Here is a 20,353-nt window from a genome sequence, read left to right as displayed (position 1 = left end):
TTTCATCGTTTGATTGTTCTTTCAGTGCTGCCCTATGCTCAGCCAGGGGAGCTCTGTGAATTATTTGTGCTCATAGACACACAACGTGCTGTTGGCACTTTCATTACCACCGGCCATCTCGATGAAGGGTGGCTGGACAGATACCTGGCCTGAACTAGTACATTTGCAGACAATTCTGCAAGACCTGTAATTCCCATACTGCTCCCTTGATCCCTAGATGAGATCAAGGTTTAGCTTATGGTTATTGCTTCCAGTTGGCCATATAACCAGAGCCTGGCGAGGGGGCTGGGGAGCTCTCCGGGATGTCTGTGTGCTCTCCTGGAGCAGCAGATCATAAATCAGGAGAGGCTTCAGATGGATTTATTGGAGTGGCACAGTACACGCAGCGTGGGGTTTGAGTTAGGACATGAAAGAATGGTGCGTACCCAGCAGCAGAACGCATTAATGAAATATGTTCCTCTCACTGACTTGCTTTGAACTGTCACCTATGACTATGGCAACCACCTTCACGGGGCTGCGCGGCACTTACTGATGCACAGCTAGTAAAATCAGTAAAAATGTCCCTGCTAATAGAGAACATAATGGCAGTGCTATTGTTTCTGGGCCTGCTGGTGCAGACAGGGTTTTCTGGAGCTGGGGAGCAGAACCTGCCTGTGCTGCGAAGCTGAGAACATGGCCTGCTCTGACGGGAGGACCTGCCAGGAACGGAGGCTTCTTTGAGTGTGATACTTTGCTCATTCCCTAGTACCTGATTTTCTTTGACGTACAAGGGTTATTGGGAAAAAAACCCAACACCCGACTCTGCACAAGGGGAATTTGTGGTCCTCCTGTAGTGGTTCTGGTCCTGACCAGCTGCAGCTATACGTGGGTGCTGCTGGATCCAAAATAATATGTCCTTCAGTCAGAGCAAATGCTCCCCATGCAGGTGGGGTCACAGCTACCACCCTTTCTGTTTTGCAGGCTGCAAGGGTCGTTTCTAAAAATGCATTGTATCCACGTAACATTTGGTTTGGAAATTCTCTCATGCCCTCTCTGTACGTCTGTCTTGTAACGAGATGTCAGCCTGTGCAGGCTTCTCTCCAGGATCTTCAAACCCCCGTGTTTCACATGTTAGCTCCTCCTGCCTACCTGGGACCTAAGCAAACTGCTAATTGTTGTGCAGATGTCATCTTCCAGGCAGGCATGAGGTTGTAGGCTTTAAAGAGGCTGTACTGTCATTTTCTACCAGCCTTCTCGGTACACGTGAGCTCTATTTTTATGGGAGTGTGCATTTTCTTTCAGCTGCTGCTTTGTTGAATTTCTTTTTCTTCCTTTTTATTTTCAGCCTTACAGGTAAAGTTTTAGGGATACATCTATTTTTCATTATCCCAGTTTCACCACTTGTTTTATAACTGAAAAAAAACCAACCCCAAGAAACTGTTTCCTATGTAAAAAGCTGCAGTTTGTTCCGAGGTGAGTCGAGGACTGTGTGTCGTGGTCAGTGAGTGGGGTCCTGACTGTGGCATTGGCCAGAAGGGTACGTCGATCTTCTGGGAGCAGATGGAGGTTGAGCCCATGAACTCTACTCTGGGTTTTCCAGCTCAGAACCCTGGATCTCCCCAAGAGAGACATGGAGGCTTTTGCCCACAGGTTGTCTTTGCCTGTCTTCTGAAAATGGAGACCTTTTCTTCTACTGTGATTGTAGTTTAATAAGGGCTTGTGAGTCCTTGAGGTTGTTCTTTGACCTTTTAGAAAAGAGGAGGACATTGAAGGAGGATATCAAGCACCAGGTCAGAAATGCCAGGTGCTGCTTTCATGCGACTTTCATGCACAGTGTGGAACTCATTGTGGAGTTGCTGTGGGTGTCAGAAGTCAGATCCGCTTCAAAAGCAATTAATGGGAAAAACAAAAATGCAGTTGGTCTGGATTTGAGCTCAAAGATAGAGGCTGCTGTTCAGGAAGACCCTAGGTCAGGACTTTTCAGAAGATGCAGAAGTGCATCAGATATATTACTATTTGTGCTCCCTGCTCAGCTCCTTTTCCCTAAATGTTCACCCCTGACCAGCGTGATGTGGTGTTTTGCCTTTTATTTTTTTATTGGCTAAAGCAATAACAAAGCAGGAAGAGGAATAAGTAACCTAACAGAGTGGAGAGACAAGATAGCAGTAAAGGGGTGGAAGGAGAGGACTCCACTCCCTCTGTGTCCCTGAAGTCTGTTGGGGGCAGAGGTCTTCTGGTGGCATGAGTTGGTGTTGGGTGTGCCTGTGAGGGTATTTTCTGCTTTGTGGAATAGAAGATGGTTGCTTCAAGGAAAGAAAAAATTTGTGATGTGATGTGACATCCTGATGGACAACAAATAGAGAAAGAACGATATTTAGGACTGCATATATGGGAGGAAATTCTTTAAAACCTGGATAGGAGTAGGAGCAGACTTGATGGAGGGATGAGTAATGAAGGAGTGTTTGAACGGAACTAATCAGTCCCATCTTCTTTCAAAAGACCTCATTTAGTTTAATTTAGCAGCATGTAAATTTAGAGCCAATCAAAGGAAACGCTTCTCCAGCCTGTGTGCTGGCAGGCTGCTCCGTTCCCTAACCCAGCGTGAGAAGCAGCGAGCTGAACGCCGTAGGTGGATTCAAAGCCTCGTGTTGTGAGGCAGCGGGGACACGTGTGTGCGTGAGCATGGTTACACACGTAGTGGTGGGGAGATGAGCTCCGTAACAGGGTGACTGGCAGCCACAAGAGCAGGACCCTTCTTTTTTTTCCCCCTCTCTTGTTCAGTAGCTGGTCTGTGGTCAGTTGGGGTGGCTGTATGCCCCGAGACTGCTTTGTGGTCCACTGCAAGTGCGGGCAGAGCCGGCTCCTGGGCTCACAGTTCGGGTGAGCCGGTGCTCTGAGCAGCGGGGAAAGCCTTGCGCTGTAGGAACCAACAAGTAAACCTTGCTGACCTCTGCAAAATGTTGTTTTCCTCAAGAAAAACCTACCTGTGGATTCAGATAAACTCCTGATAATTTGATGGCTGCTAGTTGTTTAATTTGAATTAACATAGCTACTTCTGTGCTTAAAATGCGGCACAGGCAGAAAAAAACCCTTTGCAGGATTGCACTGATTTTTATTTTTCTCTGCAGTTGTCATCCATGGCACTAATACAGTGATTTTAAACAAGACTTGCAGGTGTCTTCATATTTTCAGGAGAGATATAAGCCCCTGAGGGGTCAATATAAGCTACTTCATCGTTACCTGCCATAAACTCCATTAGCAGTAAAATTGGCAGCCCTTGCTATCGGCTGCCCCTGATGGGACCCATGTGCTAACACCTTGAAGTGTTCAGTCTCATGCGGTGTCGCACCCCTGAACCTGTGCTGCATTGCAAAATGTTGTGTAAAGAATGCTGAAACCTGTGAAAACATGGACTAAAATATTGTTGGTTTTGTTTTCCTTTGAATTTCAGGCTGTTGGCAATGTCTCACTGGGCTGGTCTCCTCTCTACCGCTGCCAAAGTCAACCTGCTGGTCTTGGTGGTTTCGGCGGTGTTTTCCCAGTCAAGCCTAAGCGACAGAGTTCCTGTAAGTGTTGGCTGCTCCAGCTGAGAGCTGCACTCACAAAGGGCTGTCCAGCCACCGGAGTCTCTGGTGGGGCCACAGCCTTACCTTATTCTCTCTAGGGCCAAGTAGGGTTGGTGAACCACCTCTCCTCAACAACGGGTCTTCAATAACAACATTTCAGAAGGGCTTCTTTCTTAAGACTGCTTGTCTCACCCCAGGAAATCCAGAATATGCTCAATCCAGAGGGAGTGCAACAGGAACAGCGCAATTTGGGCAGCTCTCTTGTTTGCTAGATGTCACGTTTTCTGTTTGGAGTTGTCACGTTCCCCCTGTGGCAAGATGCAAAGCTAATTATGTTGTCTAGTGGCAAGAAGAGCAGAAGAGGTGGCCTTGATTAGGTTCCTAGCTGTGCCTCTTTTGAGTCACCACAAGTGAGTCAGGCTTAGAAGAGCATCCTTCCAGGTCCTTGCGACCCACGTGCATGGATTTTGCTAGTTGCAGTGTTATGTTGAAGCTGCAGCTGAGGTGAGTGGATGCAGTCTTCCCCTTTTGCACTGGTACAGGTGTGCAAAACTTCCCCTGGTTTGGATTCTGCTGCTGAGCCCCAGGTACCAGCTCCTGCTAGATTGGCAGATCTGGAAAGCTTCCTTGAGGAAGCAGGAGCTGCAGGAGGGTGTGGTGGTTTTTTAGTTTAATTAATGCTGTAGCTTAAACCAGGGGATCCCCCAGCAACACTGGGATCACTGACCCCGCCATGTCCCCGGAGGCTCGCTCCTGCCTTTGCACTGCAGCTTGCTTGTTGGTTGTGTGGTGTAGCTGTCTGGGGGCTGTGCTGTGAGCGAATACAAGGCACAGATTACAGTATAAGCACCGCAGGCCAGTGCCTCGGGCCCACCTGGAGGCACGTAACGATGAGATAATTCATCTTTATTTCAGGGAGGAAGGTGAGGAGGCTGGAGATGGAGCACAGTCATCCCAGCTGGAGAACAAGCCCTGGGACAGCCACCCAGTGATAAGTGCCCTCATTGGCGGGCAGCCTGACACTGGGGTTCAGGCAGGATTAAGGCGATGGGTGGTTAACTCTCCCAGCACCTTCTCCTGCACTCCCCCTACAATGGCTCCATGGTGGCCGCGTCCCTCCTTTATTGCAAACAGGCTGCAGCTTGTCTCAAACCCTCCCTGCTGAGGCTTTTCAGCTTATTGCAGTTGATTTCACACTGATAAAGCAAGGAGGCTTTTTGCCTTTAAGGAAATTTCCATTGTTCTTTAGAAAACATTTCTTTCTACTGTTTTAATTATGAAAACGAACCAAAAAAAATTCTACTTAATTTCTGCTTAAATGAAGACTTGCTTGTGTGTTGTTGCCCGTTTTTGCCAGAAATACTAATGAAAACAGGGTATTGCAAAGCACTTGTGGGCCAAGCAGTGGCAGTAACATTTAAATGAACCAAGTCACATCCTTTTATCCTTACTGAGCGTTTAGACCATGGCACAAGCAGAGCTGGTAAACATCAGCCATCTCCGTTATGTGTTTCAACAGATAGAACGCTCGGAGGACTGTTGGTAAATTTACAATGGCCTGTATAGTGAAGTCCCTCTTGGATAATAATATAGTAGCGTAAATAAACGAAAGAGTAGCTGCTCTGACTCATCTATTTTAGTCCTGTTGCGTCTTGGCTCAGAAAATGTTAACATTGATTTTCATCAGTAGAACCTGGCTTTTTATGCTTATGATTGTTCCTGAACTTTAACCATTTGTCATAATTTTAACGATTTCAAGCCTCTGATGCACTAAGTGGAAGCAGGATTTAAGCTCTGTTTTCCAGTGTATTTCTGAAATTTCAATCCCTTTTGACAGATAAAATGAAAACATTCGTTAGGTTTGTTAACCATCTTCACGTGTTACCACTCTCTCTGCTAATTGTACGTGTTTTGCTCAGGCTGACATTTCTCTTGCTCAGAAACACTCTGCTAGGCTGGATAATGGATATCTATATGCAAAGCACCCGGATTCTGCAAGAAAATATGCACGCATTTTTTTCCAAGAAGTGGAAGTGAAGGCAGAACATGGCCTAAAATTTCCAGTTCACCTCTTAATTGACTTCTTTTTTTCCCTGTGAAAACGTTCTTAAGATTAATATCAAAACACTTCATGAAGTGAACTGTAGCTCTGATTGCCAACAGTTAGAAATAATCTTTCCCTATAGGCGGGTTATTTGAAATTATTCAGTGGTGGCGTTCTTGGCAATATCAGAAGCTGATAATACTCCCTGCAACAGAAACTGAGCTGTCTGGATGATTAGCCTGGACCAGCTTATCTGTTCCTGTGAAAACCAGAATAGCAAAGACCTGCTTCCCGAGCAGTTAATAGCCTGGTGTGAGATAGTACAAGGTCGTTACTTACTATGTACTCTCAATAATTCTATCCGTTGCAGTTTTACATGACTCCCACCAGCTCCCTAGGGAGACTTTCCAGCGAACAGCGAGGTTTCCCTCACAGCAAGGATTTTTTTTCCTGCTTTTCATCCTCATTTTTTTCTCTGTGTAATGTCATACCACTCGTGCTAGCTTGATCTACCACACCTCTGCCATTCGCATGCTGCACTTGCAACGTAGGTGGTGATTAAATTGCTGCCTCATTGTTTTAAGAGACTTGGAGGACACTGGGAAGAGGTGGAGAAAAGGATGCTCGCACTTTTATCGTGTGGGCAATTCGGTGTGTTTTCCTCATGTCCTATTTTGGAAATAGCTGAACTATTTTAGCTGAAATCTTCTCCAAGCCTGAAATAAGTGCATTTAAGAAAAAAAGAAAAAACACAACAACCAATGCTTGAGGCGTTTCACTCGTGTGGAAAGTTTCAGCTGAAAAAGTTAAAAGTTTGACATATTTTTAGGCAAGGGAAAACAGGGTCTTATAACGTTACACAACCCTAATAATAGTCAGGGCTTCTGGCTCTGACTGTAATATAGGTGAGGCTCTGCGAAAGCTTGTTTTAAACCTGCAGCCTGCACTGGAATAGGAAATAAGCTGCGTTGCTTTGTTCAGCACAAATGTCATGCTAGTTATGCGTGTTTAACCTTTAATATACTTTAAATCTAAATTTAACCATGTGGAAAGAATCTCGGATGTCAAAAAAAAAAAATCTGCTGGCGAGGGAAAAAATTTTGTATTCTCAGCCGGCACTAAATTACCCAGATGCAATTGCTAATGAGCTGAATCTCTTCTATCCGAAAGGAGTTTGCCCTTACAAAAATAGAAGAGAGCGACATAAAAGATGACAGCGGGAAAGAGCCGATAACAGAAGATGATGCTGATCCTGAAGACCTGGAAGTGTTTTACCCCACACATCAGTGGCAAACCATCCGTCCAGGTAACATGCTGATAACTAATTATAGCATCCCTCTGAAACCCCACCTGACAGCACCGACAGAAGCCTTGCAGAAACTCAAAATACCTGTTTGTTCCCATGACAATGCATTCTTTTGCTGGTGTTCAGACAAAGAGTTTCGGACCCAATGACCCAATGCAGGGACGGGAGACCATCACCAAACCAGCTGGCGATGGGAGTGGTTGCTGAAGTGCTTTCAGTTCACTGGAGCAGGTCGAGTGGGCTGCCAGTCACATTGCAGGTGGTGATGCGTCTCTGTCACTAGCTCAGAAGCCCTTTCTCTCTTTGTACGCTTGTCAAGGGACAGATTTTATAACATTTGTTGGCACGTGGTATCCCAGGTCTGCTGTGCTCCAGTGTGGGCTGGTGAAATGCTGCTCAGTGGCAATCTGATTAAGAACTGTCAGTGTAACACTGCACAGCTTTTTAACAATGGGTTTTCTGTTCCTTGGCTGTTTGAAATCCAGTTTTTATCCCTATCCATACATCCCACAAAAAAACCTCTTCCCTTTTTTTGGGTTGGTGTCTTTCATTAGACATGTATGGGACACATACGGTGAGAAAACACGACTGAGCAGGGTGGCTTCACTGCAACAGCCTGTGTGCTGGGAAGGGCTCTGGAGAGGATAAGCCCATTTAAACACGCACACAGATGCATGTGTGCACACATATTTCAGCAATTAGGGTGATCAGTAAGTCTGCCTCTGGGGCCTTGAACAAGGTATTTAATCCACTTGTGCTTTGGTGTCCTCATGTATATGCAGGTGTAATACCTTCCCACCTCAGAAGGGTGAACTAAGTAGTAATTAATTTTTATAAAGTGCTCTGAATTTAAAAGAGCTTTATCCCGTGCTCAGTATTATCATTGAATGAATAAATATGGGATCCATTTGTTGTGAAATTTCTGCCAGATATAGCAGAATGACTTTCCGAATGTAAATCTTTGTATAACATAAATGTCTAGCAAAAGCCCCTAAATTTCACAAAGCTGTGGTATATACTTATATTCTATTTTTGTACCATTATGTATGGAAGGCGTGTGGTGTCCCTGCTCAGTATTCAGACTGGCAGATCCCCACCACCCTTGTTGAAGCAGAATATGTATATACTTGCAGTCATTGTAAACGTCGCTGCCGGTTTTGCTCAGAAGCACTTTCTCCATTGCTTGGGTGTCTTGTTCCGCTTTATTTTTGTAACAATTCCACACTGGGCGTGTGCAGTGAAGGGCTTGTGGAAGTGGGGAGCTTGTCAGCGTTCGCAGAGGAGGAGAAGAATTTAAATTAGTCTTGTAAAAGGCTTAAATGATGGCCTGCCTCATTGTCTAGCTGCTACGGATCCTCATTTCAGGTATGCGTGCAGATTTGTGTAGAGACATGTTAGAAAGAGGAGTCATCCTTGATCTTCCCCTGCCAGCCTGGGATTTGGTTTCCTGTGGGTTTCTCCGAGACAAAATCTTGTGTGTGGACTGTGACTCGCACTTTTAGCATGTGTATTACCCTCAGCAAGGCTGGGGAACCTGCTACCACCATGAGCCCATCCCTGCAGCCTCTGGCCTCGAGGGTTCCCCCCTTGCTAGCACAGGTCCATGCTGGGGAGGGAGTTGACCCGCAGGAGGAGGGAAGCAGCCAGCGTGGCTGCACGAGGGATGTGCCTTTCGGCCCTTTAGCAGAGGCGGACGCGGTGGCAGCGTGTCTCATCTGGTGGTTCTGCATCTTCTGATGTGATTTCACTCGCCTGTAGCCGAGCAGAGTCCTGGCTGGGCTGGCTGCTCTGTGCTCAGCACAGGCCAAAGTGAACCACAGCACAATGCTCAGAAGTTTGCTTTCTGCTGCCTGCCTCTGCAGGATGCCCCCGCGCCATCTTCCATTGTATTCCTGCAGCAAACGGGGCCCGTCTCTCCCGGGGAAGCAAATGTTTTGATTTAAAGTCTGGATCTTCAATTTTGAATAGTGGAAGGGAGCTCAGAGTTGCGTTTCCCCCTGTCACACTCCTGTTTCATCTTGTTCCTGTTCTGAACTCAACACAGGATTTTTATGCTTCTGTCCAGTCCTGCAGTTGCTCATCTTTTATACATGTATTTCCAGTTTTACTCGGCTGTTTTTCTAGTTCCCTGTTGCTAATTGCATCAAACCGTGTTTCCACCGAGACTGCAGCAGTGTCATCAACCTGTAACCTGTCAAATCCCTCCACCAAATTAAATTGTTATTGTATATGTAACGCTGCCTTGTGCGGTTGTTCCCCCGCTGCCTACAATGTGAGCTGGATTTTGATCAAGTGCTTTCTTGCACTTTGAGCATGCTTCAAGCTGCTGGAGGTAGCTGGATGCAAACACAGAGAGACAGTTACCCTAAGAGCTCTGCCGCCTGTAATCTGGAAGCAAGGAGATCAGTTGTCTCTTCTGCCAGCCAGCTGGGAAGCTGACGGGCTGTGGAAAGGTTGGTGAAACTTCACAAAGTCCTTTAACACTTTGTTAGGCATTGCTTCTTTCTCACTTGGCACTAAATAATGCACCAGGCGTAGCTGGGTTAGACAGAAAGGATATGTGTGCCTTGGAAAGTCTTCCAGCACCTCTATTATTTTACTTTTTTTGGTATCGTCTGAGCAAAAGATGAAGAGATGAAGAAATCTGCAGGGCTTTTCGTTCTGTTCTTGGTTGGCATCCATAGAAACTTGCAGGCTACTTGGGTTTTAATGAGTGGGATTGCAATGTCCTCTGAATGGATGTTCACACCTGTAGTCAGATAATTTCTTGTGGTCAGGTAACTGTTCCACCACAGGCAGAATTTTTTTGAAGTTGTGCTTCTTCTGATGTCTTTTTGATTTCTGAATGCACTTTTACCAGCTGATAGTACCTTTGTGAGTTGGAAACTCTCGGGAGAAACATAGCAGAGGTGACTTGCTTTTGTTGCTGCTTACATTAAGCTCTGCCAAGTGTGTGGAGGTCAGTCTGTCAGCACACAGAAACACCCTACCACTTTTCAAGGTGGTCTTGCCTGATGGTTATGGCAACCAAAGGCTGATCTTTAGTCTTTGGGATGGCAGAGATGAATGGAAGGATTGGTGTTGATGGTCTGCTCTGTCAATTTGACAGTTTTCTTGGGGGTTCTGAATATAAAAGCATTTTTTCCGCATTTCTGGGTGACCTCAAATCTGCCATGCAACATCCTAGAGCACGTGAATGCTTAGTTTCCTGGGAATTACCTACTTCTGTTATTTGGGCACCTTGTTTCCTTCTGTTTTGTTTAGCATTCCTGATGATGACTGAAAGCTGGATTGCTCTGACTGTCTAGTTATATCACTGACCAGCAGATTTTTCAGCTGAAATTAGGGTCAGAAGTAGCTCCTTGGGGAAGACGTTGCTGTGAAGATTAAGAAAAAGGATCTAAGAGGCAAGGATTTAACTGGGGAAGAAAAAGGAGGTTAATCATCTCTTCCTCAGCCGCGACCAGCACTGTGGGGAGCCCGGACTATGCAGTGCCTCTGCAAAGGGGCTCTGTTCACTTCTGTGGCAGCAGCGCTTTCCTGCTTCCTGACATGGCAGAAACTGTCTGGCAGGTTTCTCAGCTGTCAGTATGAAGTTGGAAATTAATGTGTCCAGTTTCCAAATCCAGATGGACCAAGTGAGAACTTCATCTGCCCAAACTATCAAAGTATGTACAGTCTACTCCTCATTCTTTCCATTTGAGAGGAGCCAACAGTGGGGCACAGAAAGGCCTCCTTTGGTCCAGAGCAGCTCCCTGCAGACTGGAGAAACGGAACAAAATCTTGCATAGGCAATTGAAATGTTGCAGCGTTGGATCTCTCTCAGGTTTGGACAGCATGTCTCGGTATCTAGCTGGGCAGAGCATGCCTTACAGGAGCTCAACTGGCCTGTACCTTCAGCTGTGGTTAAACTTCTGGCCTGCAGAGCTCTGTGCTGATACCTGCAGCTACTCTATAGCACTTGTTCTGTTCAGAGTAATTTTCCTAAGTGCCTAATTATATTGCAGTTAAAAAATAAGAAGCCATGACTGTCGCTGTTGATCAGGCTGCCAGAGTGAAGTTGATGTGAGCAAGCTCTTGTTGCTGCTTCTGCAAAGATGAAACCATTTTATGTTCAGCGGGGAGCCGATGATGCACTGCTTAGCATTTAAATATCTATGGCTGCAGCTTCCGAGGATCCTTGGGCTCCTTCCTCATCGGTAGCTATCTTTGCTGTTCATGCTTGTCTCGGGTCTTCCCCCCTCTCATTTGCTGCACAAAGAAGGTTTTGCACGTATGGAAACACAGTTCTCAAAGAAAGCGTTCTTGCTGGGGAGGTAATTTCAGAAGCTGCTGTGAAGGACTTGCTGTGGTTTTGGAAAGAGCAGGACTCAGGATGGGGAATAACTTGGTCCAGTTCCGTTGCCAGTCTTTGTCTTTCAAGAGATTTCAGTAGCCAAATAAGCCAGCACTGCTCTAAGCCAAGAAGAGGTTTTTAAAGTTGGGAAGAGAAGGTGATGGCAGGATCCCTTTGGCTCAGGAGTCCTGTGCCAGGGCCTGTCCCACAGCCTGTGTGGGTGACGCAGTGGCTGGCGAGGTTTTCCTTACACCTTGTCGGTGGGTACCTTGCTCATGCTGTTCACTGGGATGTCCTGAGCTGCACCTGCTCCTGCTAATTGCTTTGCTGAATTAATGAATCTGTCCGAACCATTGGCTTCTCGGTGACCTAGACCTAACTCAAACAGTTGTGTGCAGGTCTCTGAAATATTTATGTCAGCATGGTCAAGAGACAGCTGTGAAATACGGCATTAAACCACCAGGGTATGCTCATTTTTGCAGAGCTTGACGTGTGTAATCCAGGAAATAGGAGCCTCATCAGATCAGCACAGATTTGCATGAAGAGAGAAGGCAAATGGGATTTTAAAAACCTCATTTATACGAGATGAAATGCTTCTTTTCCAGGTGTTTTTTGTAAAATAACTTGTTACTGATGTGCAGAGGGGAATAATCTGAACTGTGGAGTTGTTATAATCTTCTCTGGCCAGCAACAGGGAGAGCTGCAGGGTGATTACAGCAGGTAGAAAAGCCCCAGCAGTCTTGAGAGCAATTGCAAATGTTCAGTGCTTGGAGGAGTTATGGCCACTAGTAGCTCTCTCTCTGCTTATTTTCCATCTGACCTCTTGCGTACAAGGCCTGTCCTCCTTTTTATTACCACGTGTCTTCATGCTCTCCTCTCTCAGCTTCCCCATCCTTGTGGGCTTTCCTTGACTTCTCACTTTCACATCACGGGACGCATGGTCTCCCTAGCACTGCCTTGTGCTTCATTCCTCCTTACACTGAAAGGCTTCTCTGACAGAAGTGCCGGGGCTGAAACTCCACGTGCTGCTTCTGGCTCTGGTGTGGGGCACTGGAGGGAAGTTGTGTCAGATGAAGCAAATTCTCCGTGCCTTAGTCCTGCTCCATGTAAGAGGGATAACAGTGTTGCCTTGCCTGTTGTTGGTACGAGGGCAGGATTGGGACTGCTCAAGAGACACTCGGACAGCGTGCAGGCAGATGATATCTCAAACCTCTGTCTGAGTAGGGAGTGTTTGAAGGATGCCAGCTTTTGGACATGGAGACACTGTCTCTATGAGCATCTTTTCCTCCGACTCAGCTGTGCAGATGAGGGCAGTGCTGTACCTGTCTCCAGCCTTGCTTGGCATTATCCGTTTGGGTTTTCTTTACCGGCAGGTTCCCTGAGCTGGCAAGTCGGAGGGCACCCACCGGGGATGCACCCCTGGTCCTTGTCAAGCCGCCTCTTCAACGTGCAGACGATGGCTCGCAGCGCGCATGGCGAGCGGGCCGGCTTCCTGGCTGTGAGGCAGGTGTGGGCTGGCCGTCCCCGGCACGGTGAGCTGCCGGGAGCCCCTGCCAGCATCCTGAGGGGATGCTGGTGGTGTAGGGGATGCTGGGAGCATTGTAGCCTCGGACCCGTGTAGTTGAAACGTTCATGAAACAATCGTGAATGTTAGTGGGCTGGTCCTTAGGCACAAAGCTGACCTTTTCCAGGAGAGGACAGAGCTGCAGAGCCTTTGTCATTCACACTAAGAAATGGGAAACTGTAGCAAATAACAGAAATTTATAGGCCAGTAACTGAACATGCACATTAAAATAAAAAAATAGACTCCCACTTTATAAAAAACACTCTGCTTCTCTAATTTAACAAGTGTAGTAATGCAGTTTTAATTATATATTTTGTAGCATGTTGTCAATGCAGTATATATATATATTTAAATTGTAATCATGTGAGATCTCAGAACTGTATAGCTCCTGGTACTAAATCATTCCTGGGAACTGGGCAGAAATGGACTGTTGTGTGTCAGCACACTTAACCTGCAGGTTTTAATTAAGCGGAATTGCAGGGACTGGTGGCTGTCCCCAGCCCCAGCGCAGCACCGCTCGGAGCGGCAGGATGGGCAGCAAGGTGCTGCTCTGCTCCGTGGGACACGTTCAGCATGGCCAGGTACCCGTCTGACTCGCAGAGTTGTTCCCTGTGTTTTCTATTTTCTTCTCTGTGACCTGGGAGGTTTTGCAGCCATGTTTTTCCCAGCACATCCATGAGAGTATCAGGTTCAGTATTTGTGAAATGAACTGGGAGCCAATTTATTTCTGCCCCCCAAACACAGATAAAACTTTCGTTGTCTTCTGTCATTTAAAGAACTGCCAGTATCCTGGCAGCACCAGTGTTGGAGAGAAAAAGCTCTAAATTTACTACTTGGATTGCTCAGGTTTAGGAGCAGAGTGGGACTGAGAAGGGTTTTCGGTGTGTAGGGGTTAATACTGTCCCTTACTGGCCAATGCTGTTACTGGTTTCATTAAACAGACTGGTTATAAAAGTCTTCTGCAGTGATGCACGTAGCGCCAAAAACTTATTACGCTTCTGAGGAGCAGAGATAAAAGTTTGCAGCTTCTCTAACACGTAGCCGTGGGCTTGGATGTTGGGCAGAACTGAAACGAGGATGTAATGATGTATCTTCACGTGAGACAAACTGTGACTCCTGCTAGCTGCCTGTATGACTCCGTGCTCCGCGGTGTTTTACAGGTTGATTTGAAGTGGTTATAAACCAGGTGATGGAGGTGTCTGAGAGTCAAGTGGCTTTTTTGTGTAACAGGAGGAAGTTAGGCTGTATTTTTCAAAATATTTTCGAACTGAGCTTTAATGATGCTCTGACTGGTGTTATTATAAAGTAAGTGTAGCATTAGCAAGGAGAGTAAGTATCTCGACTGTATTGCAGTAGACATAAGCAGTGGAAATCATTCACATGGTTAAATTTACATTGTTTGGAGGGGAAAAAGTGCTTTGAAAGAAGAGAGACTGTTTCCCAGAGAAGACATCTCTCATTACTCTCTTTTATCTTCTTTCTGCCAAGCCAGAGATGCAGTGAGCATGCGAGCTGCTGAGAGATGCTTAAATGTGTGCTGGGTGATGAGGAATATCTTGCTATGGCTTTTATGTGCAAGCATGCTATATTTTCTGCAATAATGTTAATAACTTTCATGTGACTGTTTAGAAGGATGAACCTCATTAAAGAAGAGGTATTTAATAATGGGGCCTATTTTTATCTCTGTCTTTATCTAGCAGTTTGCACATTTATTTCAAGCTTGTAACAGTGCTTTAGAAAAAAAAATGTTTTCTCTCCTGGAAAATGTTTTGGGAGTGCATCCAGCCTTGGTTATCTTGAATTTCCTTCCAGAGCAAGCAAGACATACCAGGACCTTGGCTCCAATATTTTCATCGGGTATTATGGGAAAGTGTTTTTCAAAAAGTGTGACTTGGGTTCCAGAGTCACTTAAATGGTTCTGAAGGTTTGACCAAATATAATCAGAGCAAATCCCTCACACTTCAAATGCGTGATCTTGTTTTGTGGGACAAGCACTCCAGACATTGCAACGCGTGCTGGCTTAGCCAGGGGTCGGACCCCCATCCCTGTGAAGCCCTAGGGGTTGCTCCTGTGGCCAGGAAAGCATTGAATTCCCACCAAAGCACCGTCACAGGTGCTGGAGATCAGATCATCCGCTGTGAGCTCTGAGCTGCAGGGTAAGCCTCCTTGTGCCAGCAGAGCTCAGCACCTCCCCATCACCTTCTGAAGCTGTCCCTTGGTGACAGAGGGCTCCAAGAGCAATTATCTTCCTGGTTTGGGAATTGTTCCTGGGCTGTGGTGTGACGGCAGAGCAGCGCTGCTCCTGGAGCATGGGGCTGGGTTTGCTGTGGGACGTGTTTGACCACACAGTCTCGGAGAGGTTGGCAGCTCTGGAGATCAGACCTTCCTGCAGAGCTGATTTTTTTTTTTTTTCCCTAAATTTGGAATTTTATTATGTAATTTCATGAATTAATCCCTGACCTATTGATAAAATGCAGACGTAGTGTTTTCAGACTGCTCCTCCTGTATTTTCTCTGATTTGCTGGCTGCACTTGGCCGTGATGGAAGCGGGCAGTCTGCCCCCTCCCCAGGGGGATGCACCATCTTTCCAGTTCCTCCCACATCTGTCCCGTTAGCATCACTGGCTCCACACCCAAGCTGCCAGCCTTGGTTGAACGCGTCTCAGAGCAGAAGTGCCGTGTAGCCCACACAGAACTACAGCAGTGTGTGGCCTGTGGCCAGAATGACCATTTCTGAACCCTTTTCCCAAGACCACATGTGGCCATATGCTCCTGGAGCGTGTGGGTTTGATCCCTGCTGTGTGTTTGACAGTTGTTACAAAACCCCCTGCCTCCAGGAGCTAAACCCTCCTTTTCTTTGGTGTTTAGTCTAGATTGTGCACATCACTAAAACACAGTTTCACAGTGTTATCTTTTTCATAATTAGGAATAAAGTATTTTTCCCCATGGTCTTGCTCTGGCCATTCCTTCCTGCATTATTCCCTGTGGGCTAAGACCCCACTTACTAAAATTTCTACAAAAATGATTCTCGGTGGGTGAGCACAAAGTCAGATTTTTTTTTTTTTTTTTCAGGCAGTCAGAACACAGTCAAATGGCTCCTGCGAGGAATATTTCATCCTGGTCCTTCACAGTTCATGCCTGCAAATTAGTGCTCTTAGTCAGATGAGGCTGCGGCTTTTTTTTTTTTTTAATTTTTCCATATGTTTATTTATAGGGTCATACTAGCAACAGATCTTTTTCCACAAACCCTTTTCAGAGCCGTGTGCTCTGCCTTCTCCTTTCTGGCTTAAAAGCACCTTGCTCTTCTGAGGAAAACTCTGAATATCCATCATGCTGTCCTGATTTAGTGAGACATTTTCTCTGATCTCTGCCCTCCATTCATTTCATAATCTGCAATGAATTTGGGAAGTAAATTAAAAAAGCTATTTGATGTTTCTTGAGGTCTAGAAGCTTGTTTTGCATTTGTTCTTACTTGAATGCACACTGAAACAAATGTGTCTGCTTTACTGAAACGACTTCCTTCATCATCTCAAGGAAGCTTCTGAGTTAAAAAATAAATATATCTCTGTTTTTCCAGCTCTGCTTTAGCAGCATAAGCTTGGGAAGGAAATGTAATCTCCTTGGGTCTGTCTTGATGTTTAGTAGAACTAATTCCCATTTATTGCAAAAACTCTTACAACACTATATTCAAGTTTAATTTTTTATTATGTGTTTACATTTTGGAAGGAGTAAGTGTGATGGTGTTGGAAATCCTAATTAAGGATAACATTTCTGATTCAAAAGATCTTTCTTCAGTCCAGAGATTCCTATTCCTTTCTCCTGATTTTCTGCCTGCTCCTTAAGTCTGCAGGAAGTTTTGCCTGGGTCATTTACTTGCAACAGGATGTTATCTGAATACTGAATTAATGTATGCAGTCTGTCACTTGGTATTTCTTCTGTTCTTCTGCTGGAGTTCTCCCAGGGTTGCAAAGACCTTGCAAGTGGCAATGGCAATAATGGGAATGTGCCTATGATCCTGCAAAGTAAAAGAAGAAACATTAAGATGCATGTTTCTCCCATTGCTGCAGGGTGTGAATAAATAGATCTAATCAACAATTTACACTTTAACCCCAGACCAGGTTTTATTTTTAGGATTTGTCATTCAGCCCAAGTGAAACCTTTCCATTTCTTTCTGGTGGTGTTTCTAAAAGCACCTTTAAGTTATTGCCGAGACTGCATTTTAAGATGCATTTACATTTTTATATAATCTGCTGCTTTTCTCATTTGAAGCAAAGCCCACCTGTTCTTCATTAATTATACTATCATTTAACCTGCTAACCAGGTTGCTACTAATTACAGTTATCTCACTGTTCTGCAGCCAATAATATGCAAAAATGGTTAGACCTCCCTGTATCTCGATTAGCTAGAGCTGTAATGAGATGGCAAATTGTGAAGGCTTTTACAGGTATTGTGAAGGTATTTACAGATTATATGGTGTAAAGCTGGGAGGAGTGGCTACTGCACCCATCAGGTGTGCTGCCCTTCAGAGGGACATTGACAACAAAAAACTGAATTAAAAGAAACTCTTCAAGCATAGAAAAATCATTTTTACTGTAGGGTGATTGAACACTGCAGCAGGTCAACTCCACCAGAGAGGTTGTGGAGTCCCCATCCTAGGAGACGTTTGCAACCCAACGGGACACAGTCCTGGGCAACCTGCTTGAGGTGACCCTGCTTGAGCAGGGGTTGGATGGGATGATCTCCAGAGGTGTCTTCAAACCTCAACTGATCTGTGACTTTATGGGGGTGCCTTTTTTAAGATGTAAGCTCTCATGGTGGGCTTCACGGAGAGCTACAAACCCTGGTGATGATGGTGACTGTTCCCCCTTACTAACATCAGCTGAAATCTGAACAGAGCAAGCATGGGAAGAGTTGCTGGATACTTCTCTGAAGAGAGGCAGGAGAAAGTAATGTCTGAGACCATCTGCCAGGGAGTTGTGGGTCCAGCAGGGCTGGAGCCAGGAGCCAGAGGCTGGAGTGAAGGCACCCCGTGGGACCAGAGCCTTTGCTGGAAGATAAGCCAAGAGGCTTTTCACTTGACCCCCATTTTGTCATCTTTCCACCCACTTTGATCTCTTCAGATGCTCTTGAAACCTCTGGCTTACATCCTGAAGTGGAAAGGACATGGCCTGAAGGAGGAGCAGAGAGAGGCTGCAGGCAGAGGAGAGCTTGTACTTCACCCTGCCGCCTGCGGGGAAAGCCCGGTCTTGCTGGCGAGCAGGAGAGGAGGAAGAGCCGAAGCTCTTCCAAATCAAGCTGTCAGTCAGAGTTGTTAATGTGACTGCTTTGTGAGGAGGAAATGAATATGCTCTCCTCCATCCACTCCAGCAAAGATCTTCAGATTAGGTCAAGCCACCTACACTGGCTATTTTTACTGTTTGTTCTCTGCTATGCTTGATAAACTGATTTGGTGGTGGGGGGCTTGTTGCATGGTGGTTTTTTTTTTTTTTTTCCTGAAGAAGATTAGAGGTGGTTCATGTGATTTCTTTTCTTCCCTCTGCAGTGCAGAAGATGCAGATAGGGGTGGGACAGAGGCATCTTTATACTTGTCAAGTATTCATCCGCAGCCCAAGGCACTGCCTGTGTACCGCCTGAGTGCAAAGGTGATTTTCTTGCAGGCTTAGGAATACCACACAAACAGGTAAAACAAGACACTTGAAGACCACCTTGAGAAAGATTGTATCCACGGTCTAAAAGCCAGATGTGGGGTCACTGAAGTGCACGTTGCAGTGGTAACAGAGCTGGGAACCCTGAACGGGGAGGGTTCCCACAGTTCTGGCATGAGGAACCAGAGGACCTCTGGTTCTCCGTGGTTCTCCACGAGGACCTCCCGACGCCTTGCACGGAGCTTGCTGTGACACCGGGCAGGAGCTTGCTGGTGGGGCTGCTTTGCCGGCGCAGATCGTGGCAGCGATGCTTGGCTGTTCTCAGCGTGCTTCTGCTGTGAAACGTCGCTGTGCGTGAAGGTACCTGCCCACAAGGGCTGCTCCTTGTCTGCATCGTTCTGTTGGCGGAGCAGGGACAAAAGTACCTTCCTGCTGCATCGCAGGGAGCCCTGTGGAGCCAGCACACCTGAGAGACAAGGAGACCGCCTGTGCTCTCCTGTGCATTGCCTGGGCAGTACTGGCTTAATCATTTATCCCTGGTCACGCCACCAAAGTTTTATATCGGGTGGAGACGTGTGTATTTGTGGGGGTTAACCCCACCTGTTAGCTTGTCAGGTGTTAGGCAGGATTTGTAACACTGGCAGCTGGGGATAAAAACTATTATTAAGTGTAACGTGGCACCTTGGATACAGAAAGCATGGGGAGACAATAAATACAGACTTCCATAATGTCATTTTATAGTGTCACTCTTCAGAATTTATTAAGACTTAGTTGCAGCGATGCCTGCAGCTTCTTCTGGTTGAATCAGTAAATTCTGTTCATTATCTCCAGCACTTGTTTTGACCTACTGTGTTTTAAAAAAGAGGAAATATTGGGCACTCCACTTACTTTCTTTGGCAGCTGGGGTTTTTGGTGTAAATCCAGCTTTTCTCAGGTTTGCTGCTAACGCCCTAGTCAATGCTCGTCTGGGCGGATGAACCCAAAATGTGAAGCATTGCTTGATGAGAGCACTGAGAAACGCAGGCACCGATGACCTACCTTAATCACCTCAGCCTCCTGCGCAGAGCGTGCGGCAGCGGGGGGAGAAGAGCCGTCTGTCATCTCAGAGCAAGTTTGCGTGTCTTGTTGTCCCACCCTGGTACCACTCCAGCACACGGACAGGCTGAGCGTGGCTGAAGGTGGAGAAGGGTTCACAAGAACTTCCTTAACTACAGAAAGGTGGTTGCTAAAGCTGCAGGCTCAAGGAATAGTTCACTGTCACCTTGCTGTGGGTGTTGCCACTCGTTCGCTGTCAGGAGCTCGCTGCCTTGTCAGTGCTGAGAACAGCACTGGCATTTTTCAACAGTTCTTCAGTCTACAAATGAAATTGTGCCCGTTTCTCCCATTTTTTTGTCAAACACAAATCACAGCAGCGATGTGTTTGTGTACCTTTACCCCCGTCCTCAGCATTTAGCTCTCCAGGATGGAAGAAAATGAGTTCAAGCCCAACCTTCTGATAATTTATTATGTTCCTTGCGCTTAAGGGCAAAATTTAAGTTGCCAAAAGCAGATGTTTGCTTGCTCCTTTTTTAGCTCTCAAAGTACTTTCTGTGTGCTTGATTGATGGACGTCCCTGTTACATTAATAGTTGGGCTTTGCAGAAAGCTGTTATTACCAGGAGAATCTGGTGTGGGTTTCAGTTTTTCTTCTTGCATTGAAAATCCATTATTAATGTCTTTTTGAGGAAAAAAAGGCTTCAATTCAGACATTTTGCTTTGCTTTCTCAGGCTCCTTTGCAACTGTCTTCTCTGAGGCACTTTTAAAATCAATATTACAAGTGTTCTTTATATTTTACTGTGTGGTTGAGGGTGTCTGCGTCTTGCTATTGATTTCTAATTGTGTTGCAGGACATTTGGGTGCGCACAGATTGCCATG

At 46.0% G+C, this 20,353-nt stretch overlaps 1 protein-coding gene across 4 annotated transcripts in view; it reads left to right on the top strand.

The window, feature by feature from the left end:
• Positions 1-20,353, top strand: part of SIL1 (SIL1 nucleotide exchange factor) — a 100,646-nt gene that overhangs the window by 21,528 nt on the left and 58,765 nt on the right. For all 4 annotated transcript variants that reach the window (XM_074838679.1, XM_074838676.1, XM_074838677.1 and 1 more), the window contains 2 exons: positions 3,431-3,545; positions 6,760-6,895. In XM_074838679.1, the coding sequence (XP_074694780.1) occupies positions 3,441-3,545; positions 6,760-6,895 (241 nt within the window). In that variant the 5' untranslated portion in view covers positions 3,431-3,440. The remainder of the gene's footprint in view (positions 1-3,430; positions 3,546-6,759; positions 6,896-20,353) is intronic.

This window comes from Strix aluco, chromosome 13, assembly GCF_031877795.1.
Source record: "Strix aluco isolate bStrAlu1 chromosome 13, bStrAlu1.hap1, whole genome shotgun sequence".
Lineage (NCBI taxonomy): Eukaryota > Metazoa > Chordata > Aves > Strigiformes > Strigidae > Strix > Strix aluco.
This window is presented reverse-complemented; position numbering and strand designations above follow the sequence as displayed.